The 25,956-nt window shown below is 46.1% G+C and overlaps 1 protein-coding gene across 1 annotated transcript in view; it reads right to left on the reverse strand.

Annotated features, from left to right (window-relative positions):
• Positions 1-1,380: 1,380 nt before the first annotated feature.
• LOC147101094 (BMP and activin membrane-bound inhibitor homolog) overlaps positions 1,381-25,956 on the reverse strand; it is a 51,314-nt gene continuing 26,738 nt past the window's right edge. The window contains exons 2-3 of the mRNA XM_085966278.1: positions 16,567-16,851; positions 1,381-2,219 (exon numbers count right to left, since the gene is read on the reverse strand). Of these exons, the coding sequence (XP_085822404.1) occupies positions 1,801-2,219; positions 16,567-16,851 (704 nt within the window). The 3' untranslated portion in view covers positions 1,381-1,800. The remainder of the gene's footprint in view (positions 2,220-16,566; positions 16,852-25,956) is intronic.

A 25,956-nucleotide genomic window follows, 5' to 3' on the forward strand; every position in this document is an offset into this window, starting at 1 on the left:
AACACAACTTCCACCCTTATGTATTCCTTATAAACTGCCTGCACTTCCTCTAGGTTTATCAGAACACCCACATCCCTCAACAAGCACACAGCCTCAGGCACAATCACCTGCCACTTTACATTCAACAAACTTAAAAAAACGAATTAAAAATCGCTCTTTAAGAAGAAACTTGTGATTTTTAAAAATTGCTGGGTAATATAATTGATTGAAATCAAAAAAGTGTTTCATTTATCTCAGGATTGACTGTTATAGCTCGTATTGTAGTCTGTGGGGAGAGTGTGTCTGGATGTGTTATTGTAGATTATGTTGATAGCAGTTCTGTGGTTGGCTAAGAGCATTGTAATGTTCCACGGTATTCTCAGTGAACATCACAGAAACCTCTAACTGTATTGCCTGTCTGGTTCTGTTTCAACACAAGACAGTGATCTAACAGCAACAATGAAAGAGAAGGTATGTGGACTCCTCCCGGCTTCTCCTTATGCTTAAAATAAATCACCGTCATAGTGAAGCCCCAAATATGCTCAGGCCTTTTCATTCATAGAGTCTGACAAGCGGTGTAATGGTCCAGTGGGCACCACAACATCTTTTCCCCTCGGAGACCTTAGCTGGATTACAGCTCTGACTGAAGGGATGAGGTCTTGTATCTCTGCTGGCTGTGTCCTAAGGGGAAAAAATAAAGCTCAGGCAGTCTCAACCAGGGCCCCTGTGAGCATGAGTCAACCGCACAAAACCACCCCTAATATTGGCGCTAAACGGGCAATCTCACACAGAGAGGCCCAAGAACTATTTACAGTGGGTGAAGAAAATGTTGCACAGGTGCTGTAGAGATGACCGTCTGAGATTAGGGCTCAGGCAAATAGTTTAGGCAGAGCACAGGGAGCTTTACTCTGTGTCAACTCCACCATCATTGCACCATGTGTCTACCAGGATGATAGAAGGCGAACTAGATGGACCGTAGCCTTTTTCAGTCCAGCAACCCCTGTGGCCCACACCAACGTTGCCGTTCATTTTTTTTTGGGTGCGCAGCCCCTTTAAGGGGCTGTGCGGCCCAATCAAAACACTGCGCAGGCAAAGTTTTTAACCACTGAAAAGCCGGCTGCGCGGGAGGTCCAGCGAGCTGCGCGCCCACGCAACTTAAAGGGAACATTGGTCCACAGTCAGTTTTTGCATTTGTGTTTCGCCATACTGGTTCGTATCTTTCCCCCTGTTGGCATTGCCACATCTGGCTGTTCTGTTCCCTCCCAAGTGTTGTTGCTATGAGTCACCATCCTCCATTACTTTGCAACAATTTAAAACAACAGGTTAAGTGAATGAGGTGAAGATTGCCCCACAGGCAGAGTACATGATATGGCATCAGATAAAGGTACCAAAAGATTACTGTTTGCAGTGTGTTACCAAATCTGTAATTATATCGTACATTATAATACAATTATCATTCAGAAGGTGTGTATCTGTAAATAAGCCTGACATGCATCATCCATCAGTATTAAAATTCTTATTCAGCAGGGTCTCGTTGGAGTTTAGTCTGGCAGTTACATCAGAGAAAAGCATTGCACTCTATACCCCCAAGGGTTCACACAAGTTGGACGCTGGCAAGTAAAACTGTGCCAGGGCATCAAACAGTAACTCAGAAACTGGCACCAAAACAAGTCATAAACTACAAACAGAGTTGGCAATTATTTCATTGTTAATCATGACTGCGTTTTAATAGAAATAAGAGGCCAATGTTAAACTTGCATGGTTAACTGTGGGCCTGGGGATTTACCAGGGAAGCTAATGGTTAAGTAGGAATACCCATAATCACACCAGGGTTGGCTTCTTGTGGCCACTGTACACATCCCAAGGAAAGAATGAGCCGAGTTTTTCACGGTATGGGTCCAAGTGCTGTTGCTTATTATGCATCATGCAGCAGTTTTCATGGTCTCTGGCAGCCGTCGCCGTGGGATCAAGATCCAAGCACCCCACCTGAAATTTTTCTGTGGGGGGCTCCTGAAAGCTGTAGTGGAGCCGTGAGATCATCTGCTCGTGCTGCCGCTGCAGGTGCCTGTTTTCACTCCTCAGCATTCGAAGGGCTAACATGACCAGCAGCACCAAGATGAAAGCACCCGCGATGCACACAGCGATCACGGCAGCCCTGAACCAGATCTCCTTGGCGTTGGCCTTTTGCTGGTAGGCCAGGTTCCTAGTCCCGGAGGTCCGCTGCTTCTTGGCTCGTCGGTCTGAAATCGGATCGAGAGGTCACGTTAGCAACTTATTGCAACTCAGGTTTATTTCTAACCAGTGTTGGTTTGTAATTATTCCAAAGAGAAAAAGAGAGAAAAACATACACCAATTCATTGTATAGCTTTGGGCAGGATTTTCATTGGGCCGTGGAGGCGGGATCAGAGGCGTGTGGGGGGTTAAAATCCTGAAATCGGGGGTCCCGCCCCCATGCCAGTTTCAAAGGAGGCGGGTACCCGACCCGCTGGGCGGGCTCAACAAGGTCAATCAAGTCAAAATCGCGTGGGTTGGCTAGAACTCGATGGAGGCGGGACTACAACCCCGAAAGTTGTAGTCCCGCCTCCTACCCGACGACTCAATGAAAATCCAGCCCAATGCTGCTGTTAAATGCAACATTTCTTCAAATCATACGGCACAGAAGGAGGCCATTCGGCCCATCGTTTCTATGTCAGCTCTTGAACTGTGGGGTGGATTGAACAGCACTGGAGCAGCCAACATCTGTACACTCACAGCTGGTTAAGAGTTGGGGTTCATGATTTTGGTTTCTGCACGTTGGCTAGGGAAGATATGTACAAGACCTCATGTGAGAAACTGCACCTCTGGCCTGTACTGTTGGACAAGCCACTTGAGCACAACAGAAGGTCTCTGGCCTCTGGAAGGGAAGCTGTTGTCTCCAGTGGTGTTGGCACTCTACAGCACTGATATTGTAGTGAGCCCTGTTATACGCGAATCATTAGCAAGAAGATAAAAATCCGCAGACCATGGGAGTCACGAGGGAATTGGCTATTTCACTGACTTATGTGGAGACTTTGTGGATTGATACAGAATGTTAAGGTGAAGTTCATGCATTCTCATATAACATGAATGTCAGGTGTAAGCAGGATTAACCCTTGTGGTACTGCTCCCAAGAATACCTCTGTCATGTTGTGGAGGGTAGAAAGCAGGGTGCCTCATCCAGTCCAATGGTCTTCATAGATTTGGATCTGCATTGAATCCCAGAGCAAGACATGGGTTTGCTCTGCAGCCTATCAAATAGGATTACAGTGCAGTGCTGAGGGAGTGCTGCACTGTCAGAGGTGCCGTCTTTCGGATGAGATGTTAAACCGAGGCACTGTCTGCTCTCTCAGGTGGACATAAAAGATCCCATGGCACTATTTCAAAGAAGAGCAGGGGAGTTATCCCCGGTGTCCTAGCCAATATTTATCCCTCAACCAACATCACTAAAAACAGATGATCTGGTCGTGAACACATTGCAGCTTGTGGCAGCTTGCTGTGCACAAATTGGCTGCTGCATTTCCTACATTACAACAGTGACTACACTTCAAAAAGTATTTAAATAAAAACAGAAAATGCTGGAGATACTCAGCAGGTCAGGCAGCATCTGTGAAGAGAGAAACAGAGTTAACGTTTCAGGTCGATGACCTTTCGTCAGAACTGGAAAAAAGCAGGAAATGGAACAGATTTTTAAACGAGTATAGGGGGCTGGGAAATGGGGGAGGGGATGAAAGAACAAAAGGGAAGGTCTGTGATAGGATAGAAGGCAGGAGAGGTTAAGAGACATTAAGAGATATTCAAGGCAAAAGGAGATGGTAATGGGACAGGTTAAGAAACAAAGGATGGCTCGAGATGAAGTGTAAATTACACTGGCAGAATGAAAGACAGCTGCCATGTGGGGGAGAAGAAAAAAAACAAAGTGTGGATAAAAAATATATATATATGATAGGGGCCGAGGTTATGATCTGAAATTGTTGAACTCTATGTTGAGTCCGGAGGGCTGTAGAGTGCCTAATCGAAAGATGAGGTGCTGTTCCTCGAGCTTACGCTGAGCTTCCGTGGAACAATGCAAGAGGCCGAGGACGGTGAGGTCTGAGTGGGAATGGAGCGGTGAATTAAAGTGACAGGCGACAGACCTCAGCAAGGAGTTAATGCCTTCAGACAAGCAGCGGGAGGGGGATATTTGGCAGAGAATGAGAGAGTTGATCCACTGCTGTAGAAATGGCCCATAATGAAAATGGTATGGTTTCTCCAGCATCAACCAGCACAGGGAAGCTCCTTTAGAAAGAGGTTTTCCAATGTAATTGGGCCCCTGGAGTGCTGAGTTGCACGAACATCCTGCTCTCTCATCTCTGAGCACTCTCCAACACAATACCATTTTGGAAGGATCATAAAAGGGTGTAGTCTAATTATACAAAGATTAAAGTTAATACTTCTTGCAATACCCCTCACTGTAAAATTAGTTTTTCTTTCAGGTACCTTTAATGAACAAATTACACATGAGCTAGCATATAGTTAGGTAAGGGTGGAAAGTGCTTAGTGATTATGGGTAGATGATTCAGTAATTATGGAGGATTACTTTCAAAAGGACCATTTTCTTTCTTGCGCGTAATGCTACAGTTGTGCACCAAGTAGCATTTTTAGAGTGGTACTTGCCTTCAGAATAGTGCAAGCCAACAGCACTGAGTTATGGTGTGTTCTACAAAGGAAAGCAGTGCATAGTACGTGGGTATTCTAACTACATCTGTTGTGTTCCACTAATCAGCAGCAGAGTGCTGGCACTCCACTTGCCTGGATGAGTGCAGCTCCAGCAACACTCAAGAAGCTCGCCACCATCCAGGACAAAGCAGTCCGCTTGATTGGCAGCCCATCCACCACCTTATACATTCACTCCGTACCGTGGCTACAGTGTGTACCATCTACAAGATGCACTGCAGCAACTCGCCAAGGCTTCTTCGGCAGCACCTCCCAAACCCGCGACCTCTTCCACCTAGAAGGACAAGGGCAGCAGGCGCATGGGAACACCACCACCTCCAAGTTCCCTCCAAGTCACACACCATCCTGACTTGGAAGTATATCGCCGATCCTTCATCGTCGCTGGGTCAAAATCCTGGAACTCCCTCCCTACCAGTACTTCACCACACGGACTGCAGCGGTTCGAGAAGGCGGCTCACCACCACCTTCTCAAGGGCAATTAGGGATGGGCAATAAATGCTGGCCTTGTCAGCGACGCCCACAACCCATAAGCGAATAAAACAAAAAATTTCCCATGACCATTTGTCTCTTAACTAACATTCAAACTTAAAGATGTCTCGAGGAGATCACTTGGGATTTCCTTAAACTCTTAACTTTAAAATGATTAAAAAGTTAGCTTAATACAGTGGGTGTTGTTATAGTGCGGCTAATGTGAAGCTGAAGTTGTATTGGAACACCTAATCAAGGTGATCTCGTATCGGAAGCCAAAGCCTGATCTCACACTGATTTTGTTGGTTATATTGCATATTTTTGCATTACTGTGAAGACAAAACCACTTCACAGCCATGTAAAATGTGCCATATAACAGCTCAATAAACCCACTGTTTACTTCTTCAAAAGGATTCAGCTAATGGAATCAACTATCAAAGAGTAGGGCTGGATTTTGATACTGGAGGCGTGTAGGAGGCGTGACTACAACATTTGGGGTTATAGTCCCGCCTCCATCGAGTTGGCACTAATCCCCTTCCCGCCTCAGGGAGGCGGCTCCCAGCACAGGTCGGGTACCCGCCTCCTTTGAAACTGGCATGGAGGCGGGTTGGGGGCGGGATGGGTTCGTGCCCCCCGATTTCGCGATTTAACCCCCCACACGCCTCCAAGGCCCAATGAAAATCCTGCCCATATGTATATGAAAAGTCAAATGAAGATTTGAGTTCTACATTCTGTTGTGTCTCTTAAAATGTACTTAAATTAAATTTTGAAATTATATTTTACATATAGGGGTAAATTTGTGTCTTCACTGTCTGGGCTGTAATCTGGCGGTGTGGATAGACCGCTCTTTATAGAAACTGCCCAATTTTTATGCCATTGATTTTAAATGATTTCCAGGTTTTTGCCTTCACTCCACTGCCACTCCCATGTGTTGATCTTTCTCTGTATGGAGAAGAGCTTGATATCGGTCCTAAATGTTCTTTCGCCAGTTTGAGCGTGTGCTTCCCTTGTTTTAATGTGAAGTAATGTTCTGAATTTACCTATTCTATTCTGTTTACCATCTTCTATGTGAGGTACACTGCCATTTCACCACCTCCATTCGAGGCTGACAAGTCCTATTTTCTCTAGCGTCTCCTCATGGCTCAGCCCATTGACTTAAGGGACCTACCACATAGAAACAGAGAAAAATAGGAGGAGTCGGCCATTCGGCCTTTCGAGCCTGCTCCGCCATTCAATATGATCATGGCTGATCCTCTATCTCAACACCATATTCCCGCTCTTCTGTGCACCGCCCCCAAAGCTTGAATGTCTCTCCAGCAATACACGGAGGTCGGTGGTGAAAATGGTTGGATTTCTTCAGATCAAACAGGAGTTCCTGAGGGTAATTACACTAAACAGCTTCCACTGTAACAGGAATTTAATATTGCGGAACTTCTGTCATGGATCCTCATACACGGCAATCTGTGAAACTATAGTAAAATTACTGGTACATATTTTGAATACCAAAGGTGAATCATAAAACTTACATGTCAAAACATTTACAGTATTATTTAATGAGCTATTGACACGACTAATTCTTCTGTTACTGACAGTATTTAGTCTGCCTCTGAACGGGGAATCTGTATTTTCCTTACATTTGGTATGCATTTCCTTTATATTATATTCATAAACAATTATTTTCCCACCAATTCACACAGCAATATTCCAACACAATAGTAGGCTGTAGTTACGCAACCCCTTAAAGATCAGCGACACTTATAAACAAACACCAAGCACTCAGGGCAAGAGGTCAACTTGTACTTGCACAGCATCACTTAACTCATTCTCTGTTTCACGGGTTTTCTCACGTCAACATGCTACTAATGCTCAGTCATTGCCGCTGATGCTGAACTCATTGACTGGAGCCATAAGAATTGTGAGGAACAGGAAAAGGCTATTAGGCCCAACAAGGCTGTCCCTTCTTGATAAACCAACCCCACCAATGCTCCTTCTCACCGTATCTCTCGATTTCTACTCTCTCCAAATACACATCCAGTTGCCTCTTGGAGCCATTTATTCTGTCTGCTTCAGTGGCTTTTCTCTGTGATTTTTTTCAGAACAATATTATATTTGGGGTGAAAAACTTCCCCATGTGACCGCACCTCGGACTCTTACCGTCTTAATTTTTAACTTGTGTCCTGTGGTGTTTGGACACTTCACCATAGTCAACATATTTTTCCTGATCACCTTTGTCAGTTATCGTCATAATCCAAAAGCTTTAAAGACCTAAACTTCCAGGTTAGCTCAAAATCTCCTGCTTTCTAAGGTAAACAAGGGTAGTCAGTCTGGTCTACAAAAGTGATTCCCCTCAATTTTATTTGATTCTCACCGTCACAACCTGAAGATAAAGTGTAGGCCATTCAGGAATGAGATGAGAAGACATTTCTTCACACAGAGGGTGGTGAATCTTTGGAATTTTCTACCCCAGAGGGTTGTGGAGGCTCAGTCATTGGATATATTCAAAACAGAAGTCGATAGATTTCTGATTAGTAAGGGCGTCAAGGGGTATGGCGATAGGGCCGGTGAATGTAGTTGAGGCAGAATGGCCTACTCCTGCTCCTATTTCTTATGTTTCTTATGTCTCCAATATACTCACCCAAGTTAGTGGAAAGTTGTGTGGAATACTACACACTGCTGTATTACTGGAAGCTTTTCTCAAGTGCAATATTGCAAGTTGGATTTTTTTCCCCCCACAACATGGCTGAGAGTAGCAGGACTGAAATTTAATCTTATAACTCAAGTGTATAGTGATATACTGGCCCTGGCTGAGGAAAGAGAGAGACTTAATAGTGCTTAGCAAAACGCATGCTTCCTTCTAAGGACTAAGTGCCGTATGATGGGAAGAAGCCAAATTTAATCCCTGGTCTGCTAAATTGGCTAATCTCTGCCTTGATAGCAAGTGGGGATGTTACAATTGGCCTTATTGACACAAGCTACAGAGGGGAAAAATCAGCCAAAGTTCCTGCTCCTGATCTCTTGGAAAGTGTATGTTTGTGGGCATTGCATCAGGACAGGATTTCGCTTGGCTGTGATTTGCTTCCCCGCCCTCTAGTCAACTTGCCTGCCAATATGGATTGTTCAGACTCACCGCCTCTGCAGGCAATGAACCAGGGACCAGATGGCGGCTAGCATTCAGTGAACCAAAGAACAAGAGTCCCACCCCTACAAGAGAAAATTAGGGAAGAACATACAAAGAAGTTAGCAAACTGTGGGGCAGATTTTGAGGATTCGAAAGGGAGGTGGCAGTGCCTGAAAATGGTGGGGAATGAGTTACCGCCCTGTTCCCACCAACAGTGTGGCTGTCCTATTCGCCCCAGGGCCTACCTCTCCACAGCTGGAGCACCTACTTGAGTCAGGCGGTAAGCCCTCTTTGTGCAAATCAGGGTTCTCCGGGCTCCACAAAATCAACCTGGCGCATTGGCGTATGCACTGGGTTCTCACCCCCCCCGCCCCATCATGCCCCCTGCCTTCTGAGAACAGACCCCTCATCCCTGGCGCCCCCATGGTACCTGATGCTGTAGTAGCCCAGAGCCAATGGGCTACCTCAAGGTGCTCGTTTTCCATTCGCAGGCAGTCAAAACGGATCGGCTCTCCCGTCAGGACTATCAGGTGGCTGGTGGTCGCACTTAACCAGCCAGCCACCGGAAACCCACACCCATTCACAATCTATCCCAGTTTCTTTGTAAAGATGGTTTGTATGTTATTCTTATTTCTGTCTTTCTCCGTGGAGGCAGCTTTGGGAGCCTAGGCTTGTCCAGGACTTGAATCTCCATGACGGAGGCCCAGTCCAGTGACTGAACACTTTTGAACAGGGCGAGTTCTTCTTTAAGAAGCAGAACATTTGGTAAAAAAAATTCTGCAACAGTTAAAGGTATTTTAAACAGGAGGAGGATCAGGGTGAAGTAATTAAAGCCCTATAATTGGTTCACCATGGCCTATAAATCAGTGGTTTCAAACTGCTACAGTTTAAGCTGATGGTTAACATTCAAGTTGCTGCTATTCATTATTCTAAACAGACTCCGTTTTAAAAGATTTATATTTGTAAAATTATGTTCCTTCAGGAAAAAATTTACAAAAAGCTTAGTATTCAAAATAAAAATGACAGGATGTTTGTGTTCAGTATCAACTACCCATCTTAAAACTATTACAATTCGCAACACATTAACCCTCTCTGTGCTGAATGCTACTCTTTGGAACCCACAGATGTTTACGATTACGGATGTAGGGCTAAAAATTGAGTAGTGCCCCATTTGGGGCGCTAACTTCGCCGGGGCGCTACTTTTAGCGCCCCATCTCCGGAAATTGAGTGGTTGCGCCCCAAGAGGGAAGCGAAGCACTACTGGAAGCGCCCCGCATCCCACTTGGGATGCTGTGAGTCAACATTGCGCCTCGGTACTGCAGGCCTTCCTCCCCTTCTTAAAGGGGAGGGGCCTTGCGCAGCGTGACCCGGGGCCCAGCTGGGCCACCAGGGATCGGGAGTGCCGGCACAAGAGCCCGCCACTCAAGAGAAGTGCCGGGCTCTTGGAGCGCAGCCGGCACTCCGCGGGGGGGGGTGGGGGTAAGGAGGCCGGGGACGGGAGCGCAGGCAGGTGCTGGCAGGCAGCCAGCAACAAAAATGGCCGCCCCGCACCTCGCCTTTAAATAGCACCACCCCGGACGCAGGTAGACCCCCCTGACCCCGTCGGACATAGCGTCCAGCGGTAAGTCAGGGGGCGCTCCCGAAGATCGCGGCTGGGGCGCTACCAGTTACTGCCGCCGCTAACCTCCCGCTGAGTTTCTCTTAGGATGCTAACGGGAGGTGCAAAGCAACCACATTTTTCCCCCGTAGTCTTTCCAGATTTTATATAAATTTCAAAATTGGAATGTTACGAATATCGCACACACGTATTTATATCTATATATAGTGTGCGTACACACAAGCATGCACGCGCATACTCGGATAAGCAAGCCATTGCGTGCTATTCCTGCATCCTCTCAGAGCTGAAATCAAGATCCATCAGACTGCTTTCTATTCCAAGGCTGCACCAGTACTGCATTACCAGTAGCTACAGAGTAAGTTATATTGTGGGCTGCGGCTGGTTGCGACTCGCTTTCTGCCTGCTACCCAAACACAGGGCTCTGCTTGCCCGCTAGTTTTTTGTTGATCTTAGCAGCGTGCAGGTGACAGTCTTTGCTTCCTCTCCACATTTTAAAAAGGTTCAGTACTAAGCTTATAAAGATCGCAGGTCCACGGGGATGAAGGGGCACTTTTTAAATCTGCCTTCATGTCAGACAGGAGTTATACTCCACATGGTGCGAATCTAAAACAATGTGAGATGGCTTGGCTTTAGTGCACTCAGGAGTCAGATCGGGGCACAATTATCATCACCATTACATCAATGCTCACTCAGAACAACGGGACAAAAGGCAGGAGCAATGAGGAGAATCCTCTCCCCCCAGTCATGTCATAGAGCTCGAGGCTGGAGCAGTGCCTTGAGATTCGACCACTGCCATCATCTGCAAACAACTAGCTGGCATTATTCACATTATACAGAACTTAGTCCTTTTCTTAATTATTTAATTTAATGATTCTGTCTCAAGAGATAGTGTTATGGTCATTTGTTTTTATGGCAGAAAAATACCTTTTTCTGTCTTAAGGGCTGGAGTTAGCACTGAGAATGGGTAATTTTAGATTTTGGGTAATAGCGTAAAACGGGCAATATCGATTCAGCCGTCTGTTATAGAAACATAGAAAAATAGGAGCAGGATTGGGCCCTTCGAACCTGCTCCGCCATTCAATATGATCATGTCTGATCCTCTATCTCAATATCATATTCCCCCTCTCTCCCCATACCCCTTCATCCCAATTGAAATCAATGGAAATCAAAATTAGACAGTGGGGTTGCCAACCCTCCGGGATTTCCCTGGAGTCTCCAGGATTTCCCTGGAGTCTCCAGGAATTAAAGGTTAATCTCCAGGACACTGCTGCGAGCGACCCAGCGAGAAACATCATAGGGGTGTTAAAAATATTGCTCTAGATTTTCCCGGGTCCCACCTGGTGCGGAGTTTGTGTGCGTGCGACGGAAAGGGCGGGCTCCCCACCCGGAAGTCAGCTTGATTGACAGGCTGGCTTCCAGTCGTGCGGGGAACGCGGACAAGGAGGCCACAGGACCAGGTAGGTGTTGGGCCCAGGATGGTTCGGGGGGGGGGGGGTGGGGTCTGATCCCTGGGGTGGAAGGGGGTGAGGGAAGGTGTTCCAGGTCCGGTGGGGGGTCTGATCCCCAACCCTGGAGGGGTGGTCTGATCCCCGACCCCAGTTGATGGTGGGAGAGCTTGGGGGCCCGGGAGGTTGAAGGACAGAGCACTAATAGAGGAGCGGAGAGAGTGAGGAAGGTGGAGTAGACTGGTATTGGAGGACTAAAAGATATGCACAGGGACATAGGACCGGAGAACATCATGGAGGTCGGGAGGAGCAAGGCCATGGAAAGATTTGAAGGTGAGGATGAGAATCTTAAAAGTTGATTCTCTGGGATTTGGGAAGCCAAATGGAGCTTGATGAGGAAGGGGTGATGGGGATGCAGGCTTTAGTATGAGTGAAGACGCGAGCCACAGTACTCTGGATGACTTATATTTTATGAAAGGTGGAAGTGGGTCAACTTAATCAATTAAGTCAGGGTTCTGATGAACCGTTACATGCAAAGCATTAACTTGCCTTTCTCGCTCAGAGGCTGATGGGCCTGCTGTGATTTTCCAGCATTTTCTGCTTTTATAAATAATTTTTAAAAGCTTCCAATGTTTAACAATCTGTGTTTGAAAAGAAAATGAAAACATTGCACAGGACCCTTCTCCCAGGCCTGTTTGTAATGTAAACCAGCCCTGTACTGACTGAAATTCCCCAAAATCCAATTGTGGGGAGGCCACATGGAGGCAAATTTTGGACGTATGCCTCACAACATTGAGATGTATAGTTTCCTCATTCGGTGAGGAACATCACAGCAGTTTATAGAGGAGAGATGGAGAGGGAAAGCAGAAAGGGTTTGAAAAGCAAGCCAACAAGGAAATTGGCAATTTTCTATTAACTGACTCCTTCCCCTTATGTTGCTAAATATTTCTTCTAAATTTGTTATGAAGGTTGATTATTTGACATCCTTGTACTGGGCAATACTTTTCACCAGCTAGTAACGTTGCTCCATTTCCAGGAGTTTTATTTATTTACTTTTCTACTTTGATTTGGGTACAGAGACACTTGTGTCAATATTTGGGTTGACTGGCTCACTTTTATTTATATATATCAGTCAAGCCATGACTTTGACAACTGAATGCCCTCCAGTTATCCACCTAAACAATATGAAAGTGCAACTTTCCTGGTGCTTTTACATTTGAGCAATGCAGTGTTACTGGGGTTCTCCTTGTTTGTGACATGATTGTTTTTTGTAGTATAAGCAGGGTAGATTAACATAGCTTTGGCTGCCATCTGGAGAATCTGAACTAGTGACTCCAGGCATCAACGTGAACAGGACCACAGTCCAACGAGGAAAAATTCAGTATCGCCCCGTTTGGAGCGCCGTTATTGGCCGTGCGCAAATTTTAGCGCCAGGCGCTAATTATCGCCTCCGACGGCAAACTTGGCTTTTATCGCCCCTGGAGGTGATTGGAGCGCTAAATCAGGTGCTACACACCTCTCTTAAGGCGCAAAGGCCGAGGAGCGAGGCGCTACCGCAGAGCGCTGGCGAAGCAAGGAAGAGCAAATCAAAATGAACCTGCAAAGTGCTGCTCAGTACCCAAAACTCCTTCACACAGCGTTGAATTTCTCCAAAAGTCTCTGGCCTAGAAATTCGGTGGGCTGCGCCACCAGTTAGCGCCTAAAGAGGGCACTCAGTGGCTTTAGCGCCACTGGCCACGCCTCCTGCGATATTTAGCTGGGGCGCTAATGGTGGCGTTAGCCTGTTGCGCTGCGCCGCCACCGATGACGTCATCGGTGTGTGCAGCGCCCCGCTACCGCCTCGATCTCGATATTCGGTAGCGCCCGCCTCTGTAGCGCCGTTCGCAAATCGCGCCCGGTTCATGGGGCCTACCTGTGGCGGCAGTGGCACAAATTAAGGTGGAGGTGCGGGGTGGCCGTTTTTTTCAGTGGCCACCTGCCAGCACCTCCGTCCCCGGCCTCCTGATCTCCCCCCGTGGCAGTGACGGCTGTTTTCCGAGAGCCCAGCACTTCTCCTCGGTGCCGGGCTCTTTTGCCGGCACTCGCGATCTCTGATCGCGCTGATGCAGGCCCCTCCCCCTTAAGAATGGGAGGAAGGCCTGCAGTACCGCAGCGTGCCATGCCGCAGCGTGTGGTGCTGCGGCATGTTGCGCTGCGATATTCAGTTTCAGCACCCTAAGAGGAACGCGGAGCGCCTCGAGCCTCGCCCCGTGTCCCTCTTGGGGCGTTCAAGCTGAATTTCTGGCGGTCGCAACTGCTCCGATCGCTGCGCTAATTCCGGCGCCCAGGCGAGCTTGGCGCCCTGTTTGCGGCTCCACCGAATTTCTCCCCCTCTCTCTCTCTCTCTCAGAATGCGTGGTGCAAAAATGTCACCAACAAAAAAAGGCAGGAAGCGGTCGCCTTTAAATAGCGCTCCCCCAGTCCCTTTCTGACTGCAAAACGCTCCCCTCAACCTGTCGTTTCTAGCGGCAGGCGGTAAGGCAGGTGGCGCCACTCAATATCCGGTCCAGGGCGCTACCGGGGCATTGCGCACTCGACTGCTGTCATGATCTGCTGGTGCAGGAGATCGTGGCGGTAGTGTTTAGCGCTGCCGCAAAATGTCTAGTTAATTTTGCGAGCGGCGCAAACAGCGTCGCGCCCGGGCACTAGTTGCTTTGCGCCCCATTAGCACCCTCTTAAGGCACTAACGGGAGGCGCAAACAGCTGAATTTTTCCCCCCAACTATTTGGGGCACTAGATGATAAAGATGTTCTCATTACGTCTGGTGGAAGCAGTTCACCAACGTCTGAAAGGCTCTGAATTTACCCTGTTTATTTTCTGAAGTAGACACAAAGAAGTGGCAGTAACACTCGCACACACGTGCAAGATGGTACAAAGTTACGTAGCTGTTCAAAGGTTGCAGTCGCAACCTGAATTTTCTAGCTGGTAGCCATGGCTCAGTTGGAGCACTTCTTGCCTCTGAGTCAGAAGGTTGTGGGTTCAAGTACCCACTCTGGAGACTTGAGCACAAAAATCTAGGCTGACACTCCAGTGCAGTGCTGAGGGAGTGCCGCACTGTCGGAGGTGCCGTCTTTCAAATGAGCCGTTAAACCGAGGCCCCGTCTGCTCTCTCGGGTGGATGTAAAAAACCTGTGGCACTATTTCGAAGAGGAGTAGGGGAGTTCTCCCCGGTGTCCTCTCTAATATTTATCCCTCAACCAACATCACCAAAACAGATTATCTGGTCATTATCACATTGCTGTTTGTGGAACCTTGCTGTGTGCAAATTGGCTGCTGCGTTTCCTACATTACAACAGTGTCTACCCTTCAAAAAGTACTTAATTGACTGTAAAGCACTTTTAGACGTCCGGAAGTCATAAAAGGCACTGTATAAATGCAGCGGTTCAAGAAGGTGGCTCACCACCACCTTTTTAAGGAAGAGCTCACTTTGGAGACAACACTTTAGCATAAACAGACATTAAGAGAGGTTTGTCTCCAACTTCTAACTAATGAAGCAACGGTTGTTTCCTCCATGAGAATTTTATAGACACAACAGAAAATAATAACAGCATAAACCATCCCCACTTAGCTGTGGGATCCATGGAATGTTACTCCTGCGGCAGGGGTACAGCACTTGAGGTTAAGGGATTTTACGAAGCATTAGCAAGACCACACATGGAGTATTGTGCACAGCTGAAGTCACTGTACTTACACAAGGATCTAGAGGCAGTGGCAAGGACTTAGAGAAATTAAATGAATAATTCCCGGCTTTAGATCATTGAGCTGTGAAGATAAACTAACGAAATTAAATCTGTTCTCATCAGAAAATATAAGTTAGTGGGAGGCAGAATCCTAGACTTTAACATAATGGCCCAGAAATTCGGGTCGGGGGCTTCCCGCGGGTGCAAGCCCCCGACCTGCACTTACCTTGCGCGCCGGATGTTGAGCTGTGGGCTCCCGTGGAATTGCGATCCGGGGCCTGGTCCAGCTGCTGGCGCGCAGTGCTTGCGTATCCCAGGGGCGCAGTTAGTTCGATGCGTCCCCTGGGATCACGTGGGCCATGGGCAGCCAATCGGAGCAGGGTATGCTCCATTCATAAGTCTTGACAGGAATACTACGGCCCCAAAATAGCACTAAACCTTCAAATACATTTTTTTTTAAATCACATTTTTAAAATAAACTATAAATTACATTAAATAACTATTTTAAACAATAATTTAAATTTTTGAAAAAAATAATTTTATATTTTAACGGGGCTAAAAATAAACTTACCTTGCTTTAAAGTATTTAAAAATAATAAACCTGTGGAAAAAATGTTTTAATTTTAATTAATTCACCACTTACCTTGTAAAAAGCAGGCCTTACGCCTGCTTTTTAAATTTCTAACTTCTGCAGACTTACCCTCACTGAAAAACCTGTAAAAAAAAAACTAAGTTTGATGCGTACGCGCAGCCTCCCCTGCGCACGCGTTTGACCTCTGAACCCCTTCGTTCAGAGGAACGGAAGTGCCGGTTTCCCGCGCATGCGCAGTGCATGCAGGAAGCCGGCACTTCCATCGGGCCCACGGGTGAGTACCCAGCGCGTACTCACCCGTGGAGACCCGAATTTCTGGGCCAATGAAATGGATTGATGATGTAGATGTAAAGGTACTTTGTGAATAGAGGTACAACACATTCAAAGAGTTGGTGAGGGGGAACATTAAGGTCAATTTGTAGCAAGGGGGAGAGGGAGACATAAGCAATGTCAAAAGATTTGGAGGAAGGGGAACAAAGATGATTGGTTTGTGAACAGAACCTGGGGGAATGGGATGGCATACTCTCCTATTCCTACTTCCTTACGTTTTTAATGAAAGCCCATTCTAGTAATTCTTAACCTTACTCTACTTAAAGCTTTGAACCATCTTTTGATTCTGCAATAATGGTAGTTTTTAATTCATAAAAAAGGTAGAAATTAAAGCACGGCAAGGAAAATACGAGACAAAAACTAGAACAAGTAAGCTGAAGAAAAACTAGAATATGTTTGGAAAAATTCTACTGGAAGTGTTCAGTGTCCCAATGCTTTGTGATGCTGTCCTATGTGCCAGAGCAGTAGAGTGTGATCCCTTATTCACTCTTTGCATGGGGTGGCAAAACCCTATTAAAGTGATTCTCAAATGAACCATGCACTAATAATGCTCTAAGATTCATTACCTGACATGCTACTCCCAGAATGCAGCAAAACTTCCTGTAGACCTTTATAATTACACATATCCTCCCAGCAGCACTCTAAGAGTGACCAGTGTCCTTTGTGGTGGTAGGAGCTTTGTGAATGGCAGATCTCCGTCGTATTTGAGAAAGTGTCCACACAGCCGTGCAATAAGGGAGAATTGACGTTCTGTGGGTCCAGTAGTCTGGTAAAGCAGGCAGAGAGCTGGGACTTGCACATGTAGCCTGTTGCTACACACTGTGGCCCATCACAGTAGCATCTGATTTCACCTGGAAAAGACAAGAGGTTTTGATGAATGAGAACATTTAATGAGGTAAATAGAAAAGCATCACCAATGAGTAAGTTGGAACAATCTAACACTAACATTGATACGATAGCAAAATTAGGCACTTTACAGCCTTCCGGACTCAATACCGAGTTCAATAACTTCAGATCATAACCTCGGCCCCTATTATATTTTCATTTTTTAGCCACACTTTTGGTTTGTGACTTTTCCCTTTTTTTTGCTCTCTCTCCCACATGGCAGCTGTCTCTCACTCTGCCAGCGCATTTCACACTTCATCTAGAGCCATTGTCTGTTTCTTTACCTGTCCTATTACCATCTCGTCTCACCTTGAATATCTCTTAATGTCTCTTCTTTCATCCCCTCCCCCATTTCCCAGCCCCCAAACTGCCTTTTGTTTCATTTCCTGCCTTTTCTCTCAGTTCTGACGAAGGGTTTCGACCCGAAACGTTGACTATTTCTCTCTCCACGGATGTTGCCTGGCCTGCTGAGTTTTTCCAGCATTTTCTGTTGTTATTTCTAACACTAACATTGTTGGTTGAAGGTTCAAAGTCTCTTTAAAACACAAAACCATTGAATAATATTTTCAGAATGTTATTCTTATCCCTTGACGGACAGTGCAATATTAGCAATTCCCATATGATACAATACCTTTCTACTTTGGCCAGCTGCAGTGATAAACATTGACCCTCCATTCAGGGTGAGACTCCCATCCTGGTTCAGCTCCCCTCCATACTCAGGTTTCACTGGCTCGCAGGGGAGCTGCCAGGGCCCTTGTGTTGGTGTGGAAAGGGAAACTGAGATGGGGGAAGAGTTTGAAAGAGGCCTGTACTACTCTAAAAGGTGCCCCCTCCACGCCTGCTGATTTGGAGCAATGGAGGTGGTCAATCCGAAACCTCTGAATGCTCCGGCTCAAAGGAGAAAGCTGAGGCAGCAAGGCTAAAATTGGCAATATAAAAGGTGGGAAAGGGCATTTATTAATACTTCTGATAAACTAAAATGCCACAATTGGAACATAGGAACAGGAGTAGGCCATTCAGCCCCTCGAGCCTGTTCTGCCATTCAATTAGATCATGGCTGATGTGTATCTTAACTCCATCTACCCGCCTTGGTTCTGTAACCCTTAATACCCTTACCTAACAAAAATGTATCAATCTCAGTTGTGAAATATTTCAATTTAACTTGGCTTCAACACCTTTTTGGGGGAGAGAGTTCCAGATTTCCACTAGCCGTTGTGTGAAGAAGTGCCTTCTGACATCACTCCTGAACGGCCTGGCTCTAATTTGAAGTCCATGCCCTCCTTGTTCTGGCCTCTCCCACCAGAGGAATTAGATTCTCTCTAGCGACCCTGTCAAATCATTTAATCATCTTAAAAACGTCAATTAGATCACCCCTTAATCTTCTATATTCAAGGGAATGCAAGCCTATAGTCTATGCAACCTGCCCTCATAATTTAACCCTTTTAGCCCCGGTTTCATTCTGGTGAATCTGCGCTGCTTCCCCTCCAAGGGCAATATAGCTCTCCCGAGGTGCGGGGCCCAGAACTGAACGCAGTGTCCAGATGGGGTCTAACCAGGGCTCTGTACAGCTGTAACACAACCTCCGCCCCTTTGTATTCCAGCCCTCTGGAGATAAAGGCCAACATTCCATTAGCCTTTTAAATGATTTTTTGTACCTGTCCACTAGCTCTTAGTGATTTCTGTACTTCGACCCCTAAATCTCTCTGCTCCGCCACAGTCCCTACCTTCTCACCCTTTAGAAAATACTCTGATCTATCTTTTTCACATTGAACTCAAACTGCCCCAGTTTTGCCCACTCACTCAGTCTGTCAATGGCCCTTTGCAACTTTCGGCTCCCATCCACACTATTTACTGCGCAACCTAACTTAGTATCATCAGCAAACTTAGTTATACAGCTCCCTATTCCTTCATCCAAGTCATTTATAAATATAGTGAAAAGCTGAGGCCCCAGTACAGATCCCGAGAGGACAGCAACACTCGTCACATACTGTTACCATTATATTCTCTGTCCCCGACCTCCTAACCAATTCCCTATCCAATACAAAAGCAAAATACAGCGGATGCTGGAAATCTGAAATAAAAACAGAAAACGCTGGAAATACTCAGCGGGTCAGGCAGTATCTGTGGCGAGAGAAACAGAGTTAAAATTTCAGGTCGATGACTCTTCGTCAGAACTGGAAAAAGTTGGAGATGTAACAGATTTTAAGCAAGTGCAGGGGCAGGGGAAAGGGGGGAGGGGAGGAGAGAACAGAACAAAAAAAGAGACAGACGAAAATCCTGTCGGAGAGAAGAGCAGAACATCTTCAAGGTGGGCAATCCTAGAAGACAAGGGGCAGTGAATTAAACACTAATACAGAAGCAAGATACTGTGGATCCTGGAAAAAGCTTACCTATCCAATAGGTTGCCTCGATGGACAATGAATATATGTTGCAAATTGCAATAAATGCATAGTACAAATAAACCACCGATATCATAACTGAACCAGGGAGAATTGCATATCAAGAAACTTTTTCCCTTGCTCTCCTGAAGCCACTGATTCATGTTTGGGTTTGGTTCCACCATCACAGGGAGCCTTCCAGTACTTCAGTCTAATGGCTATTCTTGGTGTGCAAGTCTAGACTGAACGTCGGCCGACTATTTGACTGTCAGGAGCATCCAACTGAAACTCATCCTGTTCTCACCCAACGTGCACACACTCGGATTTTCTCACTGAATAGCAATCAGAATCAGGAACTCTGCCCGATTAGCCTGGGGACACTCAGAGTAACATCAATGCTCCCACTGTCATCCTGGCACAGATCACCTAATTCAGCATAGGCCAAGGCTCAAACCTTGAGCCTTCTTGCTCTGCTTGGCTCTGTAGTGCACCAGGCAGTGCATTTACCCAATTAACCATTGAGAGAGCTCAAAGGTATATTTAAATGCCATTTTCCCCTATATATGTATCTATAGCAAACATGTTAGGAGCTCCTAAATCCATTAAATTCTCTTGAATTCAGAAGAATGAGAGGGGATCTCATTGAAGCATACAAAATTATTACAGGGCTTGATAGGGTGGATGCTGGGAGAATGTTTCCCTTGGCTGGGGAGTCTAGAACCAGGGTCCACAGCCTCAGGATAAAGGGTAGGCCATTCAGGACTGAGATGAGAAGAAATTTCTTCACACAGAGGGTGGTGAATCTTTGGAATTCTCTACCCCAGAGGGCTGTGGAGGCTCAGTCATTGGGTATATTCAAGACAGAAGTCGATAGATTTCTGGCTAGTAAGGGCATCAAGGGATATGGCGATAGGGCCGGTGAATGGAGTTGAGGTAGAAGATCAGCCATGATCTCACTGAATGGTGGAGCAGGCTCGAAGGGCCGAATGGCCTACTCCTGCTCCTATTTCTTAAACTTGGTTGGAAGTACACCTGAACTCCTTTCTGCAACACAGTATTTGAGGCGAACAGCATAGAGGCATTTAAGGGGAAGCTGGATAAACACATGAGGGAGAAAGGAGTAGAAGGTTATGTTGATAGGGTGAGATGAAGTAGGGTAGGAGGAGGCTTGTGTGGAGCATAAACACCAGCATGGACCAGTTTGGCCGAATGGTCTGTTTCTGTGCTGTACATTCTATGTAAACTCAGATATCGCTTTACTAAGACTTGAGTTTCCTTAAAGACGTGAGGTCAGTCAGGGACCTCCAGTCTGTTCGTGCTGAGGATGGTGACTGTCACTTGCCGTACCAAATGCTGGCCCGGGTACCTCACATGGAAAAATGCCCAGTATTCAACACAGGAATGCAGCAACCAGTTTCAGACATGTGTCTTAATTTAAGTTTGGCATTTTCACTGTTCTTATAATTGCCAGCATTTCTATATTTGATTAGTTTGGGAGCCAAGCCAGGGACAATATCCAACGACATTAAGACGTGTATGTTTCAGATATGCTGCTGTATCTTATGCTGTCAGTTTGTATTTAAACAAAAAGTGTAAGAACTTTTATGGTAAGAGGCCTTGGAATCCCAAATACCTCTTTAAATAGTTTGGAAAATACTAATCATATAACACAAATGTACTGGTGTGAAAAATTAGAGCTTTACATCAGGATTGAAACGTGCAACAAATGGAAAAAAATTAAGTTTCAAATAAATTGTTCAGTGATACAGCCTTATCCAATAGGCCAGTCACACCACACTATTTACAATTGAAGGAAAGTGGTTTCGGCCTTGCATCAACATGAACAATGTAATGCAACTCAGGTGAGGGGTTTAAGGAGATAGTCTCAGCCCACTTCACCCTCACACCGAGTCTCAGCCCACTTCACCCTCACACCGAGTCTCAGCCCACTTCACCGTCACACCGAGTCTCAGCCCACTTCACCCTCACACCAAGTCTCAGCCCACTTCACCGTCACACCGAGTCTCAGCTCACTTCACCGTCACACCAAGTCTCAGCCCACTTCACCCTCACACCAAGGGCTGGATTTTCATTAAGCTGTCGGGAAGGAGGCGGGACTACAACTTTTGGGTTTTAGTCCCGCCTCCATCGACGTCCAGCCAATCTGAATGATTTTCCCTTGATTGACCTTGTTGACTCTGCCCAGCGGGCTCAGCAGGCCAATTAAGGGCCACCCGGCAACAGGTGACGTCACAGACTGAAATTTCATCTGTCAACAGTTTTTGACAGATGAAATATCAGTGTTTCACAGCTGTTTGAAGCTGTCAAACACTGACAGTCTGACTTCTAACCTGAGTCCTTCTACGCAGACTCAGTTAGAACTCTCACCGACACTGAAAGCTGAAGGCTGTCACTTTTGACAGATCGCAGCCATTCAGCTTTCTCAGCTCACTTCACCCTCACACCGAGTCTCAGCCCACTTCACCCTCACACCAAGCCTGAGCTCACTTCACCCTCACACCAACTGGAGCAATTATAAATCATGATCCTGATGGAGTGTCATCCTAGATTATGTGCTCAAGTCTCTGGAGTGGGACTATGAACCTACGACCTTCTGACTCAGAGGTGAGGGTGCTACCCACTGGTACAAGCTTGTCTGAAGTTCTTCGCTCTGTTATTTTAGCACAGGCATCAACCCCATTAAAATAAATGGATTAAAGCTTCCATTAACAGAACAGAGAGAGAGAAGGTTTGGAGACCGCATAAAATATTTGTACACTGGCCTCCCGTGACGCAATTTAAATTTCTATGAAGATGAACAAACTATTCACGACCTAAATCACAACAAAAAGCTTGATTTCAGAGGGGCTTGTATTTGCCAGTAATTTAACTGTCTTTGATTTACTATTTTGGTGACTAACACATATCAAACTGGAAAAGTACAAATTAGTTACATATAGATGTGCCTGGCTTGTCATTCCAGTTGGTATTATGACTGTTGCTGGTGCCCTGAAATTAGCTTGTTATTATGATTATGATTCCGATAAAAGCATTGCGTAGAGAGGGAGTCCAGCCTCAACTAGTCTGTCTTTGAACATTGCAAGCAGCTGTTGCATTCGAGAAATGGTATGGAACCCTGCATGATAAACCTTGGGGATCGCAGCAAACAATCAAAACTGAGGGAAGTCACTGATTTTGTTCTCCACTTAGTCCCAAATTTGCTTTTGTACATTTCTCAGATTCTTCTTCGGAAAATTATCCATTAGAAATTCAGAGAAAAGTCACCATTTTCAGATAGCGTAGGAAAGATACTATGGAGAATGGAGTCTGGCCATTTGGTATTCAGAGCTTCGGTTGTTGCTCAGGCCACAGTGAGTCATCCAGTAATGGAGGGGCAAAAGGCAAAAATCTTGACAAGTGACCCCAACAAATTCAGTGGACCCATCTCCTTTCCTTTGTTCCCTGCCCCTACTCTTTCCTCCTCTCTTTCCATAGGCTCACTTTGTGAAGTGGTAGACAAATAACTGGGATTGCTTCTTCCCCACCCCCAAGCTTCAATAAGGGTGGTGTTGTCTCCAGGTTACACAACAAACCTGCAGATGATTCATGCAATCTCATCCGATCCTTTTCACCGTATGCATATAACTTGTACAGATAGTGCCTACCCACTGCACCTGGTAATGTATCTCATTCGCTAACACTAAACTTACAAACATACAGAAAGGAGGGGCAGGAAAAGACCAGCTGGTCCATCAAGCCTGCCCCACACCCATGATGGCTGGAGAATCATGACGAGACACTTCCTAACTACTACCCCCCACCCCTCTCCCCTGCAGCCATGTAATCTCTTGGGGAGAGGCAAAAAAAAGGGAAAAACCCCAGGGACAATAAGGGAAAAAGTACTCTGGAAAACTCCTCCCTAGTGATCAAAACCAGTCCAGGAGATCACATGGACCATGTGTTATAGAATGAGCAGAGAATGATGCAGCACAGAAGGAGGTCATTCGGCCCACCGTGCCCATGCCGGCCCCTTGAAAGAGCTTTCTGTTGGCATATGGAACTCAGTTAATTCAGCTTCCGAAAGGTGTTCATATTTAGTTCATTCAATATGGGGAAAAAAAGTGGTTGGCATCATTAGAGAGAGAGAGATACAGATTTCACTCAGCAACAGCCAGTGTTGAAGGTTGAAGCAGGGCCTTGGGATGTTTGTAGTATTGCCATACTGTAAACCTCCCATCACACACCATTGCAATCTTTGCGAGAGGGTGTTGAAGTACGAGCCGGTTGAAGGACGGTACATTGAATGTAAACACCGAATGTTGATGTACGAGAAATGTAAACATGTGCGTGTCAGCTGAAGGATGGTGCTCTGTAAAGCCGCTTACCTTCTATACCATGTGATCTCTGCCTCAGTCAAGAACCGGCCCAGTTCCCTCTTGAAGGCAATGCAGAGAGTCTGCACCAGGCGGCCACGCATTCCAGAGGTTCACTGCTCTCTGGGATAAGAAGAACTGCCTAACATCCAGTCTATTCCTGCTCTGGCGTAGTTTAAACACCTGTCCCCTGGCGCTCCCCAATCTGCTGTTACTATCTCTTTTTGGCTATGTATTTTCAGAAGTTCCCTTCCTTTTTCTATAATAAAATTCTAACTTAAAAAGTGTTAAAAAAACAACAGGCAACATATTGCGTGCCCTCCATATACCCTATTGTGACACCAAACCTGCTGGATCTCTGCTGCCTGTATTAGATCAGATCCTGTGGCTTGACTTTTACAATTCAAAGCATGTTCAAAGAGTGAAGAACTAATACAGATTAATGCCAGTCCAATGATGTCTTATTAATCCATCTACCGATGTCTTATTATCCACATTCTATTTTCTCTTTCCCTCTAGTTGTAATTTTTACCCCCTCCTGTCATCATGGATTATGCTTCAGATGGAAGGAAATGCAGTGGACTTTCTCCAAGGTTTACTCTTGAAGGATCTACGATATACTAAGTCAGGATGGTGTGTGACTTGGAGGGGAACTTGGAGGTGGTGATGTTCCCATGCGCCTGCTGCCCTTGTCCTTCTAGGTGGAAGAGGTCGCGGGTTTGGGCAGTGCTGCCGAACAAGCCTTGGCGAGTTGCTGCAGTGCATCTTGTAGATGGTACACACTGCAGCCACGGTACACCGGTGGTGGAGGGAGTGAATGTTTAAAGTGGTGGATGGGGTGCCAATCAAGCGGGCTGCTTTGTCCTGGATGGTGTCGAGCTTCTTGCATGTTGTTGGAGCTGCGCTCATCCAGGCAAGTGGAAAGTATTCCATCACACTCCTGGGGTGATTCAACCTTTTGCCTATGCTCCCTCCCCAAGGGGAAGTGTCTAGAGTCTTCCACCCCAACAAGATTGTAATTGCCATAGAGGAGGAAACAAACTCCATACTGTTCACCTGAACACTCAAAATAAATGTGAAAGTTTTCAGAAAAAAAAATCAATTGGCAAGATTGCTTCTTAAAATGAAAAACCCACGTGATGAGCTAAGGCCCATAAATGCAGGACATCACCAAGGTTAATGAGAGTAGGAGAGAAACAAGTGTAAATCAAGAAGCAGTGAAGAGATGACTCTAAATTTGGCTTTTAAAAGCCTGAAAATTGTAGCAGGAAGGAAAGGCTGAAGGTACCTAAACAGGTCGACATTTTTGAGGTCCTGGCAAACAATAGGGTACTCTTTTTGTTTGGACCCAAAAAAAACCCCAATTGGACTGTAAATAAACAAAAGTTCAACTAAAACTTAACAAATCAAATTAAAATTTGGTTTTCCGGGTTGATAATGCACTCCAGTCCCCGCGGCGCCCACCGGTCGCGGAAATACTCAAGCGCGCCGGCGGACACCGCGTGCTCCATCTCCAGGGCCACCCGGGCGCGAACATGGCCGCGGAAGAGAGGCAGGCAATCCGGCTGGACGACCCCCTCGACCGCCCGCTGCCTGGACCAATTGATGGCTCTTTTAGCCAGGCCCAGGAGCAGGCCCACAAGCAAACAATAGGGTAGAGTTAGAGACAGTGTAACAAATCTTCATTTCAATGGAGTGAAGGTGCAGGAGGAAGATTGTGTAAAATAAATACTTTATGATGACAAACAACTTTAAGTGAAGATTTTTTTTTGCCCATAGACAGAAAATAATCCAAAACTTAGAAATCAATAAAAAAAACAAAATATCGTACATGTTAAAGGACCGAAGTCAACACCAGATTCCTTTCACTAAAAATCACATACAAAGGATCACTAAACATCGACAGGTCGAGAAGCCACAAGCTGTGGTATCAGCAATTACACCACCAGTCATAACCACAGTTGACCTCCAAGGCTGGTGCCACTAGGGTTTGCAGGGTCAGTGGAGGGCATCTCGCTTGCATGGGGTCAGTAGATGCCCACTGTTGGCATATCTTGGGTGCCCTGGTTGAAATCGGCTGACTCGCTACAGCATAAGGATTACTTCTGTGAACCTTCCTTGTCTGAGCCTTCATGGAACTTGACATGAATCAGTCATTCATGAAAGAAAGACTTATGAAATAATACTGAGCGGCCTGCGGGTGGCGCTGTCCAGGGAGAGTATAAATACTCGGGCACGGGCCCAGCTTGCGCAGGACATTCTTATCAGGAACTAGTGAAGGACACAACTAGACCTCCATGTTGTAAAACAGTTGATTAAA

Source organism: Somniosus microcephalus, chromosome 24 (genome assembly GCF_052327205.1).
Source record: "Somniosus microcephalus isolate GS21.2 chromosome 24, FLI_Smic_1.0, whole genome shotgun sequence".
In the NCBI taxonomy this organism is placed as follows: Eukaryota; Metazoa; Chordata; class Chondrichthyes; order Squaliformes; family Somniosidae; genus Somniosus; species Somniosus microcephalus.